Source organism: Rhyacophila brunnea, unplaced genomic scaffold (genome assembly GCF_057557595.1).
Source record: "Rhyacophila brunnea isolate RB1 unplaced genomic scaffold, BYU_Rbru_1.0 scaffold_4, whole genome shotgun sequence".
Lineage (NCBI taxonomy): Eukaryota > Metazoa > Arthropoda > Insecta > Trichoptera > Rhyacophilidae > Rhyacophila > Rhyacophila brunnea.
Window position 1 is genome coordinate 55,034,809 of NW_028233068.1, and position 23,799 is coordinate 55,058,607.

Below are 23,799 nucleotides of genomic sequence, written 5' to 3' on the forward strand. Positions count from 1 at the left end.
CTGTGAGTGGTATCTAGAACATCATCATTTTTTATTAGGATTTTTAAAAACTATGACCTTACTTCCCCATGAAAAACTGCTCGGCACGTCAGACAGTCGAAAAATAATATTTGGGAAATTTTGGCACGCGTGCGTAAAAAGGTACGCCAACCCTGACCTAGGATGATACGCACAGAAAAGAAAATAATAATATTATTTTTGAGTTCCATGATGATACGTCTGGATTTATGATCATTTTGTACGAGTATGTAGTGCCGAAAAATATTGAAAACAAATAAAAATACCGTTTATTACGAAGAAAACTGAAAACTTCCATTAAAGTTTGGCAGGTACAGTTTATAATTAATTCTTAATGAGTTATTATTTATACGGTGCCAATGCACAAGAGAAGCACATCATGTCATCACCAGTGTATTCACTTTGTCTCTGTATAGATAGTAAAAAACCTGAGAAAAAATAGTCCATTCACATGAGTTTTTTAGTTATTTTTTTTTTGTAGCAGGAAAGGGTAATATGGTTAGCAACTAGAAAAAGTGCAAGAAAAAATACACCTGGTCCACTTACAGACAGGTATATTATTTCGTTTATTGCTTTTTTAAACACTTTTTTCTTGAATCAGTGAGAGTTCACTTCCTATTTTTTGGATGCATTAAATTTAAGTAGGTACCTACAAGTTTTTTCGGGAAACGTTTCCCATATGGTCATATTTTTTCTGTCCATCTTTGATGGTTTATTTATTTGAAAGCCCTTATTGTCCCTTTTGACCTATTAAATAAATAATCTCAAATATACCAGATTACTTGGGGTGCACCAACATTCACACAAATTAATAATATAATGTTGAGATACTGTCATCATCATCAGCAGTGGCGATTTTCTTTAAGGCTATACTTCAGCTGAGGCATGGTCTAAAAAGATCGTGACTACGCGACACGCAGATTGTGCAAACGACGCGTGCCAAACAAAACATAATTTGTCATAAAAATTCAACATGCGTCCATTTAATGTTATGTTTATTGTTATATTAGTAATAATAATAATATATTCGTTGACATGTTTTCTTTTTCGAGTAAATGCGTAACGTTTTTTAGTAATCTTTACACGATTTAAGAATATATTCCTCCGACGCCATCACAAAACAAATTGACGTGTTCATGACTTGCTCCCGCTCTTAGATTGGCAACGAACGTGAAATGTGAAAATTATTTGGCGTTTCACTGATGTATGCTCTTAATGCAGATGACACGATCAATTCGTTAGAAAATTTAAAAGGGGGCCTCGAAACTATTCAAACCACTCATACAATATAATGAGTAAATTACACCAAAATATATTATTCAAAGCGTACAAAATCCCCGCAACTAACATCAAATTGGCAGCAGCAGCTAGAGGCGGAGGTAGGCTTTTAAGTTTCGACATACATAGTCCACAATGAACTTATTTGTTTTCACTGAAATAAGAACAATTTTCAGATGGTGCTGGTTAGTTTATAAAATTCAATTAAATCGTGCCTAAACCAAACCATAATAGTTTATATTGTATGCTATGGGTGATCCGGCAAAAATAGTGCACAATTTTTTCAGTCGTGTTTATTTGTTTTCGTTGAATTAAGGATTTATATAATATTACAGATGGTGTCGGTTAGTTTTTTTTATTCATTAAGCCCTGCCTAAACAAAACCGACAAACAAATATTCTTCAATCTTTAAAATATCTAAAATTATGTATGGTTTAATAGCATAATTTTAGATACTTAATTTATAAATAAACGTATATTTTTTTTACTATTTTATGTATATTATATACTATGGTTTGGATTAGGCAAGGCTTGATTTATAAAAAAAACTAGACAAACACTATCTACACATTGTAGCCTTAGTTCAATGAAAACAAATTCGTTTGTCTGACAAAGTTTAGTGTGTAGGTACTATTTATGTCGGGCCTTAACAGCCTACCTCTATTTTTCGCCACTGATTGATACCACATAATAGTAATATCAAATTATTAGTAAGTGTAAGTATATAAGTACTAAAATTTGTAAAATTCCTGACCTCTTTGATACCTCCTCCACCCTTCGCCACTGGTAGATACTAGATACGTATCACTGTTATCTTCAATAATAATTGAATATAGAATAGATGCATTGTTATTTTAAGTAGGAACATTGGTAGTTGTAATTATGGTTGTTTTTTATAAAAACCCTTCCCTAGATACTTCGATTATTCTCAGTAGATACTTTGTTCTTCGCTGCCACGTACATCCGCGGAACTCGATGAAGACAAAAAATTAAAATTTCTGTTTAGTGACTACTTACAATAATTAATAATAGTCGTATAAAATAATAGATATTATATTGCTACGATTTTTTTTATTATTCCCTTCCTTATGTTGTGGGCTGTGTGCTCATATACCTATCGATAATTTAAACTTTATAATAAAGTTCATGCAAGAATTCACCTCATAATAATGTTCAGTAATGTCATTTTTTTATTCGTCATATTAATTACTTTTATGACTTAATCGATCAGTACCTACCACAATAAAAGTCTTGATATTAATTAAAGCACATACTTCGATCAAGGTCATTTTTGGGAGGCGTTCAATTCAAAATTCAATACACCATTATAGCAATAAATTCATTGGGTACGGACTCGAGTAATAAACAGGACAGGTTATTCCGCTTCAATAATCAGTGATAGATAATATTACTTAATATAATATTAGATAAGTTTTCCTATGTAGGTACCTACTGCTCATAGTGCAGAGAAAATAGAGATCAGTTAGTTGTAGCATAGGCACTAATGTTCAGGCGTAGGTGTTGTTTGGGATGTTATTAATGACATTAGAACAGAGTTTCTCAAATGGATTCCACCTGGGTTCTTGTAAGATATGATTTTGAAAAAAGGAGTAGGTATAGCGAATTAATAATATTTCAATCACACTTAAAACTGAACTAGACGATGCTGCCAAGATTATTGATATAATGTAACATATAACATCATTATACACAGAGTTATTTTCAACTCAATTCATTTATTTTACATATTGTGGACATTACAAATTATAAGTTGAAGACGTTCACAACATAACATTTAGAAACAACGAAATTAAATTAAAACAATATTAGGTACATAACAAAAGAGATAGATCAGTATTAAGTTATTCTACAGTATAAATGTGTAAATACAAAAAAAAATATATAGGTATAAGGAAGTACACCGTATGAGTTAAGCAAACCCTATTTTAATAATTTATAAAACAACGTCCACCTATACTCATCCTCACGTAGATGGAATATATCAACATCCGAAGCGATTTGGTTGAACAGAGTTATTGCCCTCCCAATTGGCATCACCAATGGCAGGTTAGTTCTGCTCCTCGGGAGAACAAACAACTGATGCTCCCGATTTCTAAGATAGTTATCAGGGACACACAAGTCAATACTACTAAGAATGGCAGAGTTCACATTCACACCACGTTTAAGTCGAAAAAAATACGTGGCCAAATATTGATATCTTCTAGCACTTATTGCACACTATTGTTTACGGCCACGATGGACAAGGGGTTAACGTGTCGGCTTATAATTTCGTGGGTCCCAGGTTCGAATCGTGGGTCTGGCAAATATATATATTGTCTTTCAATGTGTGTTTGGAATCAATGTGTGGACCTAATAGGTTGAGCAAGTGGGTAATATTCATTTCTCGTAAAAAAAAAATACAAACCTCCACTCTGTGGAGGCCCATATTATGATCTTCTTAGGATCGGACTTGGTGAAAAACAATGTTTGCGACGGGTTACATCAAACAATATAAAAAAACATATAAATTTATATTGTTTTAAGAAATTCAGCGATGACTAGGTGGTAATAATTCATGATAATTTACATAGATACATAATGTCTAATCACAGATATTCATCACCTAAGTGTAATAATTACAATATATAAAGAACTTTTTTATATACTTACAACGTTTTTAAATTTTCTGTTGAATCATATAAACTTGACTTGACTAGTTTAAACGATCAAAAAAAATTGTACTTGATAGAAATACTGAATAATGAAATGTCATTCCATATTGATTTCCATAGTAACGCACGTATATATTATTAATAATTTAGTTGCTAGGACCCCCTAGCAAACAATAATATACACAAAAATAAACAATAATCGAAATAACTTTTCATACAAAACACAATTAACTAAAAATGAATCTAATTCTACATAAAGATGGCTAAAAGTATTAAAAAATGCATTGGCATCGTGTTCTGATACCTATATTCTAAAAGTTTCAAATGACTAGTCGGGAAATTAGTTAAAAATCGATTGCAAGATTTGTACCGGACAAACATCCACCGGACAAATAAGAATACGACCTAAGAAAAACGTTGTAAAATAGGTTGAGCAATTGGCTAACATCCATTTCATGTAAAAACAAAAATCTGTTTATACAAAAGTCCACTCTGTGGAGACCCATGTGTTCTTATTAGGATCGGACATGGTGAAAAAAGGTTTAAAAATATTTAACGCCACGTTTTTTTGCTCAAATAGTAAGCTTTATTAGTAGGTGGCAATCATTATAATATTACCTAAATAAAGTCAAACGTATATCTCGGTAAGCATACTTGATATTGTTCACCATGTGCGCGAATAATAGTCTTAGTATAAATTTTATAGGTAATATGTAGAGAGTACCAATAATATATACATATATAATATAATTATAGCACCCTGAAAAACAAAAGCCGCATATAAAACGTATAATATAAAGTATATACTTATTATTTTTTTTAAATATTACTAGAATATTGTTCATCATTGTTGAATAGTAAATAATAATCTAAGATCTTAGACAATATAAAGACACTATAAAAAGATAGTAACTAATAAATTGTAATATTTTTTGTGCCATATTTTTTAGTTTTCAACTAAAAACGCATGCTGCACCGGCTGCATTCCGAGTTTCCAAATTTTAGGGGATGCGTTTTGTGGAATCCACCCTAAATCCCAAAATCTTAGCGCAGGTAGAAGATTTACTAATACACATGAAACATCATGTACTTTCACGCATATTATGGCAGGAGTGGTAGGACGCAAAGTTAAAAGCAAAATTTAGGCAGGGCTGTTGAAATCTTGGACCGTAGACAAATTATTGTAATAATAATATGGTATATTTTTAATATTCGTAGCTATATGCATTTTCCACGATTATCGAGTCTATTTTTTTTTCTTAACTGTATGGAACTGGTTTGGATCTAGGCTGCCACCAAAGTATTTTTTGACATTTATTTTACGATAGGTACCTACGTAGTTTCTTTCATCACTATGGCCATCCAACGGCGCGTAGATCGCTGGCACGTTGGTGGCACAATGATTACGATACAGATTTTTACATTTTTAGGCGTCATTCGGAACATATGAAGTGCTTCTTTGTGATTACGCCCGTCTCCAAGTACTGACGATATCGTACCAGTGTAGCCCTAAGCTCAAGGGTGATACCATTGGGCCTTGATAAGACGCCACGCCTCATACACAGGATCAGGTATCACGCATGCATCAATCAAGCAGTTTTGGCCATTACTGATTACAGCGCTGACTTCCACGTGACTCGTTGGCTGAATGCAGGCTTCGCAATGCTCATATGTACTCCATATTCACTAGAAAGACCGCCGGCGTCAGCAACTGTGGAACTTAGGTACTTAAATTTCGTCACCAGCTCGATGAGCAGACCGGAAACTCATAGAGGAGTATCCGCAACTTTTACGTATGATCCCTGTGAATTAAATACTCATTTAATTAAATATTTTTTTGGCACGTATTAGCTGATAACGTGATAAATATATATTTATTACAAATTATATCTACGAACTATGGACTCAACGTGGCATGGGAAGGTGTATGTTGGGCACAACGCGCAAAAATCACAAAACAAACCAATGTATAATGAAGCAGACAAGAGTAGTTGATGTGTTAGATGTCGCTAAGTAAATGAAATGGCAATGAACTGGAATGTCGCTCGACGAGTGGACAAATGCCATCATGCAGTGATACCCAAGGGGCACTGAACGCCCAGGGACGCCCTAAAAACCGCTGGATAGACGGACTCATAAAGTTGGTGGATGTATGTACGTGCTAGCGAATAATTGGGGCTGAGAATAGTTGAGGGAGCTAGGGGATGCCGTCATCCAGCAGTGGATCGACTCCGGCTGTTGATGATGATTATGATATCTATGCCACCAGTAGAATATATTATTCTTTAAACTTTAAACAAACTCAGGCAAGAATTAATAATTGGTTCGCTTTATGACCGCGATCCAAAGGTTGAGTGGTGGGTGCCCTAAGGGTGGTTTTTGAAAATATTCTTTGGATTTTGGGAGCTGGATACTATTTCGAAGATGACAAGCCAGCAAGATAACGTTGTGAATACACACAATATATACAGCATTGCGCACACTACGCTGGTAAAGCCTTCAGGCTCACTAATACATTTTTAATTGTGTATCACGCATGAAATACATTATGCAGTGATTCAAAACATTAAAATTAATTTATAATCGACTTTGATTTATACAACGAAACTAATTTTAAAAAGAATGCAGTGAAGGTCAATGTCATAGTTGATATGTCTGCTACCTGTGATTATGTTGTTAATAATTAACTTAATTCTATAATACGTATTTTTGGCATTTTTTATCGTTTATAATTAAATTGTCTTGGCGTTTTTTGATAGACATGAGTGATATTAAAAAAAATAAACAATGACCTCGACAATAAGAGGCATTGATGAATCACCAGTGAGGTAAAGCTATCGGGTGAAATTAATCAACCAAAATTCACAATTCACCACCACAAGATTGAAAGACAAAAGTGTGACATCGAGATAGCTATTTCAGTGTAGTTATTTATTTATTTAAGAAAACAAAAAATTGTAGACATATCAAATCTAATCAGATACAAAACACATACCACGTCACTGAAAATGTCTTTAAGGATCTTTAATGGATATCTTTAAGAGGAGAGTTTTTAGAAGAATATTTGGGGCTGTTCAAGAAAGTGGCATTTGGAGGTCAAGGTATAATGGCATATGGAATTGCAGAGACTGCGCTGCATCGGCCAAGTGCATAGAATTCAAGATATGCTAGCAAGGCGGGCTATGTACGCAAACCCCTAAGTCAAAAGAAGGCCAGGACATTGAGATGGCTGGACTGTGCCACAGGAGATTTAAAAATACTCAGTCAAAGCAACTGGAAAGTGTCTGTTATATTACAATAAATGATAATACCATTATGACAAAGTTGCCATAGCGTGTAAAAGAAATCATCAACACACGATAACAAAGAAAAGCTTGGGAAAGGATGTTTGCATGGAATAGAGGTGCTAGGCACTATTTATAACTAGTATAGTATATTTTTATAAGTATACGAATGGGGTGTTCCTTATGAAAATACAATTGTGTTGCCTTATGTATTATGCCAATTAAGCCAGATTAAACCAGAATCGATAAGGCTTTACATATGATTGATTCATCCACTTAATGATTTTTTTTAATGAGTGCGACCGTGCCAGTAACAAGTGCCCTGGTAAAAATGTTATCTCTAGATTTCCTGACCGTGGTTAAAAATATTCTATTTCTACCATTGTGGCACATTTCTTGGATACTGTGCACTTCCAACCGTACGTACATTGACTATGAAAGCATTTAAAAACCAGGAATTCACCTGCCAAACTGTTTGCCTTCGCTACATCGTGTGATTCTCCAAAAAATCCCGCAGAGATCGCCTTTCAGAAATATCGCCTATCCCAGCGAAACGACTGTCGCCTGTTTCAAAATAATGTAAACCCAAAACATCTGCCATTATGAAGCCAGGTTCCTTTAACAATATTCCAACAAAAAATCCAATGATGTAACAAGTACCTACTCGGACATTCTATAATCTATCTATAATATAATGTAATGACAAAAATGTCCTATATGACTACGTACAACATTTTTTTTTATTAAATACTAGCTGAAGTACCCGGCTTCGCACGGGGTCGCTTCGTGGTTATATTTATCTTAGATATTTGAAAAATAATAGGAGGTAATTATTTCTTTAATATTAAAATATCTGTGTAATACAATATGGCAATATGAAAATAATTATAATAGGAGTAAAGGTCAAACATAAGAACACTAAATTAAAATCGAATCCAAAATATGAAAACGTTATTAATGTTATAAATATGTAGTAAAAAAAAAATCAAAATTGGATGGAACAAACAAACAACAAACTTTGTATGTTATATAATAATAATTTAGAAACCGCACACAACTGACAAAAGTTTCATCGCAATCGGATGAATGGTATAGGAACGCATACGAATAGTAGAAGAAGATGATTTTCTAATTCAGAAACCTTCGTGGGCATGCGCATGACAACTCACCAAAGTTTCATTGCAATCGGATTAATGGTATAGGAACGCATACGAATAGAAGAAGAAGAAGATGGTTGTACTAATTCAAAAACCTTCGCGGGCTTGCGCACAACAACTGGTCAAAATTTCATCACAATCGGATGAATGGCATAAGAACGCATACAAATAGAAGAAGAAAAAGATGATTATAGTAATTCAGAAACCTTTGCGGGCAAGGGCACAACAACTCACCAAAGTTTCATTGCAATCGGATGAATGGTATAGGAACGCATACGAATAGAAGAAGAAGAAGATGGTTGTACTAATTCAGAACTCTTCGCGGGCGTGCTCACAACAACTGGTCAAAATTTCATCGCAATCGGATGAATGGTATAAGAACGCATACAAATAGAAGAAGATAGAATAGAAGAAAAAGAAAATAGTTGTAACAATTCAGAGACCTTTGCGGCGTGAGCACAACAGTTGATCAAAATTTCATTGCAATCGGATGAATGGTATAGGAACGCATACGAATAGAAGATAGAATAGAAGAAGAAGATGGTTGTACCAATTCAGAAACCTTCGCGGGTGTTGGCACAATTACTGACGAAAAATTTGTTGCAATCGGATGAATGGAATAGAAACGCATACGAATAGAAGAATATAGAATAGAAGAAGAAGAAGAAGAAGATAGTTGTACTAATTCAAAAACCATTGCGGGTATTACCACAACAACTGACGAAGGTTTCATCGCAATCGGATAAATGGTATAGGGACCATACGAATAAAAGAAGATAGAATGAAGAAGAAGAAGAAGAAGAAGATAGTTGTACTAATTCAGAAACCTTCGCGGGTGTAGGCACAATTACTAACGAAAATTTTATTGCAATCGGATGAATGGAATAGGAACGCATACGAATAGAAGAATATAGAATAGAAGAAGAAGAAGAAGAAGATGGTTGTACTAATTAAAAAACCATTGCGGGTGTTACCACAACAACTGATGAAGGTTTTATTGCAATCGGATGAATGGTATAGGGACCATACGAATAAAAGAAGATAGAATGAAGAAGAAGAAGAAGAAGAAGATAGTTGTACTAATTCAGAAACCTTTGCGGGTGTTGGCACAATTACTGACGAAAATTTTATTGCAATCGGATGAATGGAATAGGAACGCATACGAATAGAAGAATATAGAATAGAAGAAGAAGAAGAAGATGGTTGTACTAATTCAAAAACCATTGCGGGTGTTACCACAACAACTGATGAAGGTTTCATCGCAATCGGATGAATGGTATAGAGACCATACGAATAAAAGAAGATAGAATGAAGAAGAAGAAGAAGATGATGATTTTTCTAATTTAGAAACCTTCATGGGTGTGCATACAACCACTTGCCAAAATTTCATTGCAATCGGATGAATGGTATAGGAACGCATACGAATAAAAGAAGATAGAATGAAGAAGAAGAAGAAGATGATGATTTTTCTAATTCAGAAACCTTTATGGGTGTGCATACAACCACTTACCAAAATTTCATTGCAATCGGATGAATGGTATAGGAACCATACGAATAAAAGAAAATATAATGAAGAAGAAGAAGAAGATGATGATTTTTCTAATTCAGAAACCTTTATGGGTATGCATGCATACAACCACTTACCAAAATTTCATTGCAATCGGATGAATGGTATAGGAACGCATACGGGACAGACACACAGACAGACAGACAGACAGACAGACATTCATTTTTATATATTAGTATAGCCTATACTCTTCCCGCAAGTGCAAGCAATAAGTTTACAAAGTTTTATCGCAATCGGATGAACGGTATGGCTGCACATTAAATACGAACAAACAAACACACAAATATTAATTTTTATATATTAGATTTGTGTCAAAACTGTCAGCATAGTAATATATTATATTCTATTCCATGACTAACTGGCGAAAAAATAATTCAATCAATTATAGACCATTATTTAACACTTATTAGAGTACACAATAATTGTATGGGTCGAAAAACAGGGGAAGACTTTATACTAGGAATTAAAATAAAACATAAGTAATAAATTATGTAAGTAGAGTCTGTCTTCTATAAGCTGGCGTGCGTCCCCCCCCCCCCCCCCCCGCTTCAGCATCCAACTCGTTCCCTCCATTGAAAACTTGTAATAGTTGAACGAGATGGCACAATGCTTTCCGTGTGACGTGTACGCCAGCTTATAGAATACAAACTCTAGTGGGTATTTTTGTTAGGTACCGATTGAAATTTGTCATTTTCAAAGTTTATTTGAATTAATTGCGCTTAAATTACAGTTTTATTTTACTATATTCCTTTTTTTCCATTTTGTCACAAAAAATGGTAATATATCTGACGTCTATGTACGTCGACGTCTTTGTGATGATTTGTGATGAAGGGGATAGGGGTTTGTAGAAAATGTGACGTCACAAAACCTACAAAAGTATTTTTCTGATATTTGTATTAGGTATGTAGGGAATCTATGATTTTCAACAATGTGACGTAATTTAGAGAGGGGGTACAAGATTTGTAACGAACTATGATGATGAGGGATTGAGGGGGGGGGGTATCAAAAATACCGAAACCGTCTATGAAATAACACCCCAAATTTAAATGCAAATGTAGGCATGATTAGCAATTATGGTAGCTTAATCGGTAAAGGATGATAATGGATATGGGGTTAGACTCACAAAAATGATGTTCTGCAATTTTAGGTAATATAAGGTAAGTACTTAATTACAACATTGTTCTGACGATGGGTTTGTATCCAAAAATAGTTGTCAATCACAAGATTAATAACATATAAATGTAAATGTCATCACTGTGGACCAAGGATTTGAAACAGAGTACTTTATGACGGTCAAACCATAAAACCCAAGTTGGTACAACAAAACTCGCAAATTATCCTCAAATATTGAAAGCGCGTTACATTTACGTGAAGAACGTTAGGTAATGCATATTCTTACGATACAGACGCGAGTATTAAAAATATCATTATTCTTTGACCCGTGTTTAAGTGTAGGTATCCCATATTTTCCACACTCGAGATCCGTAGCTTGTTTCACCACACCCAGTAGGTTAAGCCAGTTCCCATTAATTTTGTGTTCCCTGTTGTCAACTCATAATCGGAACTTATAAAAGCAATCATGAAACTTTATTTTATGATCCCTAGTCACTGATATCCAGAAGTTTATAGCAACGCACAAGATCGAAAGGTGGAATCAGCTTAGAGAGGCATTCATTCAACAGTGTTTCAACAATTCAGGCTAATGATGATAATAAGGAGTTCTAACGCAGATTCTTGCATAGGAACATGGAGTCTCCTAACTTCCTTTATGAACTAACTCCAAATACCTACAAGACGGAAAACAACTAGGTACTTATAGTGAAAGTAGGTAGCTCACGGTCTACGAATTCTAGGATAAAATTCAAATTTATAATAATATATCCCATTTCACATTAAGTTTTTGCAGATTTTTTATGAGTAAAATATAAAAAACTCTCATAAATTTCACACATTATTAAATTTAGTAATTGACTACATACAGAAAAGAAAAAAAGCGGACATCAATGAACGGAGAAGTCGTTTAGAAAAAAGTGTAACAAAAAATCTCTAATTTTCGGCCGGCACTCTATGAAAAAAGATCTATTATTATTGATCAATATTGTTATTGCCACTGGTTTTAGATCTCTATGGATCTACGTTATAAAAAAAATGAAGTTTGTTTTGTATACTCATGGATATTATATTATTATTTATGAGGCCAAGATATTGCAGTTTTTTAATTAAAAAAAAATCCCACAACTTTATTAATATTACCTAATATAAGAAGCACAAATATTTTTTTTAAATATAACTTTAGTATGTGTGTACTTAATTTATGTAATTTAATTAGGTACCTACCTTATAAGGACCAATGAGTGTCGATCGATTATATATTGTTATACCTAGGTAACTACACAGTCGAGGGAAATTGTCAACATTGATTAAATACCATATCTGTCTATAATAATACCTGTATTTTGTTAATTAATTTGTGCAGGTTATAATTTTTACTATTAACTCGTATACCTATATATAAAAAATACAAGATAAAAAGAACTTTTTATATACAACGTTTTTAAATTTTCTGTTCAATTATTATGTTCAATATGCTTAAACTTGTACTTGATATGAAGTAAATAAAAAAAACAAATACTTAACAAATATAGAATACTGAAATGTCATTTTGACGTTTCATTTTGATTACCATAGTAACGCACGTAAATATTAATAATTTAGTTGCTAGGACCCACTTAGCAACCAATAATAGTATTTTTCTTTTTTTTCTGAAATAATTTAACATACAAAACAGAATTAACTGAAAATGAATTCAATTCTGCTTAAAGATGGCTAAAATAATTCTATAATCTAAGCTAAAAGTATTAAAATAATGCATTGGCATCGTGTTCTGATATATTCTAAAAGTTTCAAATTTCTAGCTAGTCGGGAAGTTAGTTATAAATCGATTGCAAGATTTGTACTGGACAAACAACCACCGGACAAACAAGAATACGAGCTAATAAAACGTTGTAATAAAAACAATTATTATAGGTAGATAATAAAAATCGTTCCATGTTCATTTTTGAATTCTAATCTTAAAGCAAATTTAATCTTTTTTCGTTTTTTGTCGTTTCACTCATTTCCCTAAAAATATGTATAGCTAGGGGAAGGAACAAAGTAAAACAAATCTCTCAGTACCTAGGTATACCTATTATGGTCGGCTAGAAAATATTTAAATAGGGTAGATTTCAGACAGTGCACAATAATATGATAGTTGATTTGATTCAAATTGCAAGCATAATAATTTACTTTACGGAACAGATATATGTATAGAGATAATAAATTGGTCATTCATTATGGAATACCAACGTATTGAACTTGGCTAAGACGAGCCAATAATATCTTTATGAAACTTTTATTTGTATCAAACATTATTTAAATAAAATTGGTAGGAATGTCGATATTCACAGTATATTATATTATTATTAAATCACATTTTCCCTTATTGTTCTGTTAATATAATTAATTTCCTTATAAAATTCTTATAAGGCAAGCTGAGATAAATTATTGTTCTATTCCATACCTGTGCAACGTAATATGTGAATATAATATGTGTACATATTCATGTGTACACTAAAATCGGTGAATTGGTGTGGGAAAGGTTACCTTTGAAGTAATAATTTGCGGCAGGTCAGTTTGGGATATATTCGTAATGCACGTGTGTATGGCTTTATTTTGGTGGCCCTTCGAAGTCGAACAAAAATGTAAAACCATACCAAAAGATATGCGTTATATTTTTCACATTTGATATTGTGAGGTAATATTGTAAGAGACTTCTGCTTTAATGCACATCATAACTTTCCTGCCAACAAGGAAACTATTTTGATAAAATATGACTGCATGTGTAGATTTCATAAGTGTGTGGTTTTGTTGAAATGAACTAATAATAATATTATATCATATTATGTACCTATGTCGTCTTATAAAGTCAACACACCTATAGGAAAATTTACTCGGTGTAATAAAGTTTTTTGGCATTAATATTAGTAGAGGTGTGGGTAAATCAAATTGTTTGTTGGATGAAAAGTACTAATACAATTTAATTTATTAGATTATCATAATAAATAGGCGTAATTTTTGGGGTACCATTAAATTAGATTGATTAGAAGATTAGATGTTCACCCAAAGGTTCAAAACTTAACGAAATGCTTCAAGGGTTCCGCCAAGCAAACAAGGTTGAAAATCACTGCTCTATATGCAGATAGGTAGGCGCATTGAATTTAACATTTACTATTTATTTAGAATTTTACTAGAATTTAATATTTATATTTTTTAAACTAATGAAAATAGATATAAGTAGGTACTTAAATAAAACAGATACATATTTACACTCACGAATTTCCCAGTCTATTAAATAGTGGAATTCGTACTATTATTGTGTTTTATTTTAATTACTCACTAATAGTCCAAATATAATCCATTTTTCCACCATGAATTAAACAGTTTTGTTTAACGCCTCTTTCGATATTATAAAAAAAACCCTAACTAGGTATGAATATTTCTTAGATTATGATACAATAAAGATAGGTGTGTAGGTACCTACTATGTTTTAATTATTGATTTAGTTTTAATTATTAACATCGCTTTGATATCCAACACAATTTCATGTTACTATTATACGAAATATTATATGTTAGCTATAAAGTGATGGTATCCGGCTGATCTAGGTACCTTCTATAGATTGGACAAGGTGCACATATCCACCCTCGCAGAGATTGGGAGAAGGTATGCTGTCAGTGGGTACATTAGGGATCTACCCATTTCTACCTGAGCAGGTAAAAAAAGCCAACCTCAACACGGCGAAGAAATACAGCGTGGACACAAATTCACGGCGCTTTTTAAATTCTTATAACTTACTAAATGTGTTTGGGGATTATTAAAAAAAAAAATATGCGTAAATGAAAATCTAGTAGTTAAAAAATTTAAATGTTGGTTCTTATAGGTACTTAATATTAATTATCAATAAACTATACGACACTAAACTTGTCCATTTACAAATATCTAAACAAACAATGGTTTTAAATAACGTCATGTCAGCTAATATTTTGGTTTTCCAAGATTTAAAACTAATTCAGTTAGTTACATAGTAACTATGTAAAGGAAGGTATTGGTAGTTAGTGGGTACCTATACTAATTCGTAAAAATGGTTATTAAACATATATTTGTTTAACTATTTAACTATATTTTTTAACTATTGCTTTTTTACAACGACCCTGATAATTATTTTAATATTTATATTTTATGTAATATAATATCATGGAAACATTATTACTATAAATGTACCTAGGTAGGATACCAAGAATCAAAATATGGGAAAGTACCTAAAGCAATTCATCGAATAGGTCAGGGATCGGCAACGCGGCGCCCTCGGAGAATATTTGATGCGCCCTCAAGATATCATCAAATTATAATACTGTCACTCCACTAACAAGTTCAATTTCATGAAAAAAACGTTGATTATGTCCGCGAGAAAAAAATGTGTTTGTGATTCATGATACATATTATTATTATTAATGCACATTTCTGTGATTTTCGGGGTTATACCAAGATTTTAAGTTTTTTTGGGATTTTCAATAGTTATCAGCATTAAAGAAAAGCATATAATATGTATATATTATGCGCTCCCGGCTATATTCAAAATTTGTATTGCGCCCTTCGTGGCAACAAGGTTGCAGAATGCCGACCCCTGCACTATTGCAGTCATAGGACCAATTCAGAAGATATTTTTAACAATAATATGTGAATAGTATATTGTGTACCGTCAATTGGGGTGAATAGAGACTGTGGGGTGAAAAGAGACAAAAACATGGTATGAATTTCAACACAACTTTATTAAGTATCCTACGTATTTATCATGATTATGGGAATATTTTTTTGACTACTGGTAATTTCGTATTTCGGATGGTAACACCAAAGCAACTCTATGATCTGTCATAATTGAAACAATTGCATCAGAATTCGATGTCCGTGAATCATTACTTTTCGACTGCTCATAAACTTTGATATTATTCCAGAAAACGTAAGTATAACTATGTTACTATAATAATTTACACTTACTGCATGTGTTATTTATACTATAAACATACTTTTGTTTAGTATTTCATTGAATTTCGGCATTATTGGGTACTTTTTAAAGAACATGAAATTTTCACATATTTTGGGGTGAATAGAGACGAGAGGGGGGTTAATAGAGACGCCATACGGGGTGAATAGAGACGCCATAAGGGGTGAATAGAGACAACCTGCGGGTGAATAGAGACAGTGATGATACAGAAAACTGAAATTTAAATGGTTTGAAAAGTGATTATGTTTGGTATAATGTTTCTTTTTTTTCTTTATTTAGAAAGACCACTATACAATATAAACATGCCACGTGTTTATAAACCGGACCCCCGAAGCACCAAAAGGTACCTCAAACACGACCCAGAGGTTTTGAAGAATGCTGTACAAGATATATTGGAGAATAATCTCAGCTATCGAGAGGCTGAGGTAAAATATGGGATACATCGTTCCGTACTCAATAGACACACGATGAAAAATATGAAAAATCAAGGAGGGCAAACAGTTTTATCTAAGGAAATTGAAGAATACATTATAAGCCAATTAAATGTTTGTTCTGAATGGGGATACCCATTAGATCTTTATGATCTGCGTATTTTAGTAAAAGGATACTTAGATCGGGCAGGTATTACGGAGAAAAAATTTAAAGACAATATGCCTGGTAAGGAGTTTTCATACAGTTTTTTGAAAAGAAATAAAGGTAAAATTTCTCAAAGAATTTGCCAAAATATAAAACATGTACGGGCTGAGATCACGCCTGAAGATATCAATAGCTATTTCGATAACTTAGAAATAGCTATAAAAGATGTACCATTATGTAACATTATCAACTACGACGAGACGAATTTGACCGACGATCCTTCGAGAAGAAAGATAATTTTGAAGAGGGGAGTTAAATATCCTGAAAGAGTCATGAACTCCACGAAATCATCAACCTCCATAATGTTCGCTGGTTCTGCTGATGGAAATTTGTTACCTCCTTATATTGTGTACAAATCGACACACTTGTACGATACATGGACGTCAAATGGCCCAAGGGGGGCGAAATATAATCGCAGTCGAAGTGGATGGTTCGACAGCATAACTTTTGAAGACTGGGTTAAAACAATAGCCTATGAATACTTCAAAGGTAAAACTGGCAAAAAAATTATGATAGGGGATAATTTATCATCTCACTTTTCAATTGATTTAATCAAATGGTGCAAAGATTACGACATTTTCTTTGTTTTTCTGCCAACAAATTCCACGCATATCACGCAACCGCTCGATGTATCCTTTTTCAGACCATTGAAAATAGCGTGGAAAAGACTGTTGGAAGAGTGGAAAAAAACGGACGGAAGAAAAGAAGCCAGCATCCCTAAAGGACTATTTCCTCGTTTGCTAAAAAAACTGTATGAAACAATTTCAATAAATGCAAAACAAAATATAATATCTGGATTTTATAAAACGGGTATTTCCCCAATTTATCGTAGAGAGGCTATGAAAAACCCCAAAATGAGCACATGAAAGCTTTGGATCAATCTGTAATACACATTCTTAAGGAAATGCGTTATCCTGATAACGCTAATCAAACTACAAAAAAGAAGAAGAAATTAGCTGTCGAAGCGGGTAAGTGTACAGAAAATATCGAAATAGATGATGAAAATATCAATAGTTTAGACAGACCAAATCTTTCCTTACAATTGAAAAAAAATGTAAAAACAAAGGGTAAAGGCCCTGGAAAGAGGTCTAAATTAACCCTAAATGAGATGAATGACAACATGAACCCCAATAAGGTTGTTATGATTTTTGATGCGGCCGGAAAATGTATAAACGACAGTAGTCCAACTGCTGATCTTAAAGACTTGGTAGAACCAGCCATGAATAGAGAGCAGCCATCTACTTCTCTTTCAAATTCTAAAGTATTGTTATACCAAAATGAATGCTGCGTTTGCAAAATAAAAAAATACAGAGGCATTGATTGGGTGAAGTGCATGGTATGCAAAGGTTGGGTTTGCTCTTTTTGTAACGAAGGAGTAACGTACTTTGATTTTATTTGTTCAAATTGTTTAGGCCATGAATAATTAGCTATTTTAAAATAAATCTTCCTATAATACTTATGTTAATAGCTAGCTTTATAATAATGCTTTTAATCATTGATAAATATGTTTTTAAATACCTACTGCACATGTAAAATTAATATTTTCATTTAATACCTTAACTCCGTAGATGTATTAATATTTTTAATTAACAGTTAGGTACCTACTCATCTACCTAATAAAATCACTATATTAATTGTATGTAACTAGATATATAATATTTTGATAATTGATTGATAATTATCTTTCAAAAAGACAACTACTGGACTAATTGTAAAATAAATATTTTGATTTTATAAATTCCATAAATGTATGTAAAATAAATGTAAGGAAACGAAATGATTATTTTTTTATATTGATAAATATGTTTTATAAAATTGCACTTGTAAAATTATAATTCGATTTAATAAACACCATAAATGTATGCATGTTTATAATTGACCTAAATCTACCTACCTCCCTATACATTTTGTCTCTATTCACCTTCCAAGTCTCTATTCACCCCCTTCTCGTCTCTATTCACCCCAATTCAGGTTAAATAGAGACATCAATCAAAATTGACTGTTCTTTAATAACCTTCAAGGATATTTGTACAATATGTCCATAAACTTGTAGAGGGACTATAGAAACAAGTTTTAAGCTATTCATGTTGGTATAATTTGGAACATGTATGCAGATACATAGTCGTCAAGGGGAAAAAGTGTCTCTATCCACCCCAATTGACGGTATGTATAGGTACACTATCCGTGGCATGGATTTTAATGACTAAAAACCAATTTTCGTCAACGATACATTCGAACTGCGCCCAGAAGTAGAAAATTAATTGTGATTTCGTGTCATAATATTATATTCAATGAGCAGCGGAATGCGCAAAATAGTGGTTATTATTTTCCGACTACGGTGTACACCTGAGATAAAAATTTCGACTTCCGACTAGGGTAAGAAAAAATCAACCAAGAGAAAAAATCCACCGAAACCCAAATCGGGCCAAGGACACGCTCGCCCCAACAAAAAATACGAAATAAAATAAAAAGTATAAAATGAAGTCAGAGTGTTATGCAATTTTATTTCGTTCGTCTCTTCCTGTATGCGATGCAACGGGATTGATTTCATTTTATGCGATTAATCCAGGTTTTCTTATGAAATATATAGCTACCTACTGATTTAAAACGTAGAATAATATTATTTCGTTATTTTGATGAAACATTTAAAACTTTTTTGTAATAATATGTACCTATTTGATTTATTCTATTTCTATAACTTGTCAGCTAATCATTAATACTTACATTGTGTTTACATGGAATGTACATACCTATATTAAAAGACAATTCAATATATAATAATATATTATTCTATAAATTCTATAAAGTATAGCTTCCAGTAAACTGAGTAAACAGACTACTTGTACTTATAATAGTAAACCTAAGGTAAGTGTATGTAGGTACATAATATTAGTTGTTACTCAGTGGGTAAATTCCGGAAGATGTAGATAAAAATAATTTTCAACAAAATATTTCTTTTATTTAACGAATAATTCATAAGATTTAAGAATGTAACATTCAATAATTTTTAAAATAAAGTTGACGGGTAACCACTATTTTTCTATAATCTAAGGGTAACCATTAAACGACTAAAACAACACAATACGGATAGTTTTGCAGTCAGTGCTAAAATATCACTAAACTTTAATTATGAGTAAAATCCAACAAATCGCAATAACAATATGGTCTTTAAATACTTACATAGATACCTATATGTTTCTTTATCGTTTATCCAATCTTCAGATGCTATTTTATAAACTATCGCAAACAAAATAAAATAGGTATAGTTTGCGGTAAAATATTGAAGAAATAAAAGCGACAATTGTCTGGTTTTTTATACTTACCTACTATACCATAATATCACTAAGTAATTTAATTATTGATAGCTATTTTAAATTCCATAAACTCCCATTATTAATAATGGCATCGACATAAACATTAATTAATTTAAAAAAATCCGGTTTCGTTTAAATTATAATTAAAACCACTTTCCTTACCGATGTGACAATGGAGAAGATTAATTGCAAAATAATTAGCTATACAACAACTTACGCAAAGAGAGGGGTGATTTGTCACTGCAGATTTCAATAGGTGTCTACTTGGTTAAACGTTAAAACGACTTTTAATATTGATAATATTTTATTTATGTTGGCCGCAATTCTTCTCAGGAGATCAATGAAAAAAATTTAGGTATTGATAGGTAGAGTTGGGTTTCGGGAATTTCCCGAGGGGAATTCTCAAAATTTTTTTGTGTCTCAAAAGCGTACGCGATTGTCAGACGCAGCTATTGACAGTCTGTGTTTTTTGAAATTCTATTTTAATAAGTAGTGTTTTAATTTATTTTTGTTTTCCTAACTTTATTTTGTTTGTCTTTTTACATAAAATGTTTTTACACAGATTTTAGGATTTTTACAAGTTTTTTTTGAAATTCCCCGATTTCTAGAGAATTCTCGAGAATTATTTTCTGGAAATCCCGAATCTCCAGAATACAAAATTTCAACATTTCGGGAAATCCCGAATCTCGAGATTGTGATTTTCTCGGGAAATACCCAACTCTATTGACAGGTACCCATTAACTAGCCTGGTTCTCAGTAAATTAGTAAATACCTAATAGTTACGCACGTATAACTGGTCATGACCTGATATCTTCAAAATCCAATGCCCATACATTATGATTATTTTCAATAATTAGTTAAAGATTTCGTTTCAAACGCATTATATTATCTGCTTATCACCAATTTCTCGTAGATTCGACTATACTAAAGCGGCACGTCGTAATTTGAAATAATTCGAATATTATTACTCTCAATATTTTGTCAATTAATTTGCATACTGTACAGCAAAAAATCTTCCATGCTATAAACCAGTGATCGACAACGTAACTCGAAGAAACCAACCAAATTGTTACGAACGATACAATAATTAAAACCTGAAAATTTTTATTCTACTAATTATGGGTACGGTGACCATACGTCTCTTGAGATAGAATAATTCAATCGCTCATTTTCAGCGTTTATGCCTTAGTTCGAAGGCTGTTAAACTTAATCTGTCCACGGTGTCCTTGGTGTTTGAAGATATTTCCACCACGCTGAAAGTTAGAACATAGCTTTTCCATGTTGGTTTTCGCACGGTTTGGTTTTGTTTCAGAGTAGATTAACTGGATCTGTGATAAATTAGTTATATGTGCAAAACTATTAGGAATTAAGTGAATGCTTTAGTGAATACCTTATATTGAAATATTTCGAAGCAATGCTTGAAATTATTTCCACTTCATGTTTTCAGTTTTAAAATCTGTGCAACATTTACTGATTGCTTGACCTAGAAACTACAAGCCATTTATTTGCTTAGTAGGTACCTATGCTTGCACAAACTTACACATAATGTATCGCCACCTTTGTTAATTAGGTACCTAAAGAGTGCGACACTTCGTACCCTTGTGGCACAGCCTCAACGATTCCGTTGCCGGCCTTCCCTCACCCTGCAGCGGTGCTACAAAAGCAATCTACGTGCTGCGGGTCTGGGATGGTGGGAGGCGCAAGGGTTGATGATGGATCGAGGGAAGTGGCGCGAACTTGTGCTTTCCCTATGCCCCAATGCTGGGTCGTGACAGGGTGAAAGAAGAAGAAGAAGATTTTTATTGTGATAAGAGCATAATTTGCTCATGCAATCATGCTTTGAAAATGCAATAAAAGCTCCATTTTGACCTACGCTGAGCATGTCCGCCCTTTTTGTTTCAACAAGGGTTTGCAGAACGAGTACCTATTTTAAGAAATTAGCATTGGAAAGTGATGTGAAATATGAGAAGTTTTTACTGAATTCTAATACTTAGATTATAGAAAAATCTACCTACTGTAAATAATGACATTTTTCAGAATATTTACACAGATCAAAACGTATAAAGGCCAATCCTAATGAATTCAAGATATTTTTTCTTAACACAATGCTTACGGGCCCTTTTAATTAATTTTGTAATTAACGTGTTAATTTGCATTTGAAAATTAATTAACAAAAACACAATTTTGTGCGGCCCGTAAGCTCTGGGTTAATGTTTTCATGCTCGTTTTATTTGAATAAGATTCTTTCACTTTTCTATTCAATTGGCTTGTAGTTTCAGCCACCTCTCTAGTTAAAAATTGTGGTTTTTTTTCATAAAAATGATATATGGTCCCCGTAGTGTTTTTATTTAATATATTATGGTCACCCTAATAAATAAAGACTTATTATTTGGTTCTTTAACACCATTTTATATATATTATGAAAAGAAGTCATAAAATCTTACAGGTAGGTACATTACATTACCTAGTTAATTTTGTAAACTGCCAACTGTTAGGAAGGTAAGTTCTCAAAATGCTGCTCAGTTCGTGTTTTCCTCGTAACAATCGATTAAAAATGGATTACAACCATTTAAAGTTAAACTATAGATCCACCGGTATAAGTTGTCCGCTCAGTAAGGGCGCCACATGCATTTGACATATCATTCAATACTTTTTATACTGTGATGAGCTTAGTTCTAAATTTGAACAATGGACGATTTATGATGGTATATATTATATAAGTAGATATCTTTTTTTCTTCAATTAACTAACATAGAATATAAATAAAGCGCGGAACGAGTGCAACGATTTTTGCATCCCTTGTTTTAAGCTTTAAGGGGTTGCAAAGCGGGGATGCACTTTATTCCAACACAGAGTGTAGGTATGATAGTGTGTAGAATGTAGATAAACAGTTAACTGAGAAAACATTAACACAAACCGCCATGCCGTTGAAAACCGAATAATGATGGATAAATTATATAAAACTTAACCAAGATTTAGTCACAGGATAAGAAGGAGTCGGTGATGCCAGTTGTTTTGAGAGTGTTAATATTACTGCAGGGGTTGTGAATCTCTCTCAATAATATTATGAATAACATACACAAAAAAGTAGTTTTATTTTACAACTTTAGCGTATCGTCGAATATACGTAAATTTGTAAATATATTATTAGGCATATCTTTGACAAAATAAATGTTTCACTAGGTAACTTTTTAATTACATTTCATCGGCGTTAGTATATAATAAATTAAATTGATACAATTCGCTTACTCTATGAACGTTTAGTTAAATAATAAGACGTGTACGTTATAGTTTATGTATATTATAACTTTCTTTGTTCGAAGGTATTGGATTGGCGATGTACATATCTAATTCAATTTAAAATTAATCAGTAAAAAAATCAAACAAAAAATAATTGGTTGATTAATCCCATGGATTCTGCATTAATATAATATTATGGGTACTAGTCGGTTATCCTGAATACAGCCGCAAACACGTTTTGAAAATAACCGATATACTGGATTATTTGTTAGGATAACCAAACCTAACTTAACCTAACCTAAACTAACCCAAACTAACAAATAATCCAGTATATCAGCTATTTTCAAAATGTGTTTGCCGCTGTATCCAGGATAAACGTATATAATCATATTATGTACTATTGTGGGCCGCACAAAATTGTGTTTTTGCTAATTACTTTTCAAATGCAAATTAACACGTTAATTACAAAATTAATTTAAAGGGCCCGTAAGCATTGTGTTAAATAACATGCTAATTGCATCTAATGGCCGTTT

General features: G+C 32.6%; 1 protein-coding gene across 1 annotated transcript; it reads left to right on the forward strand.

Moving 5' to 3' along the window:
* Positions 1-15,777: 15,777 nt before the first annotated feature.
* Positions 15,778-17,578, forward strand: LOC147067540 (uncharacterized). Its single transcript, XM_085953612.1, has 2 exons — positions 15,778-16,031; positions 16,356-17,578. Exon 2 carries the CDS (start codon positions 16,379-16,381, stop codon positions 17,576-17,578), a length of 1,200 nt encoding a protein of 399 aa, XP_085809738.1. The 5' UTR covers positions 15,778-16,031; positions 16,356-16,378.
* Positions 17,579-23,799: the final 6,221 nt, after the last annotated feature.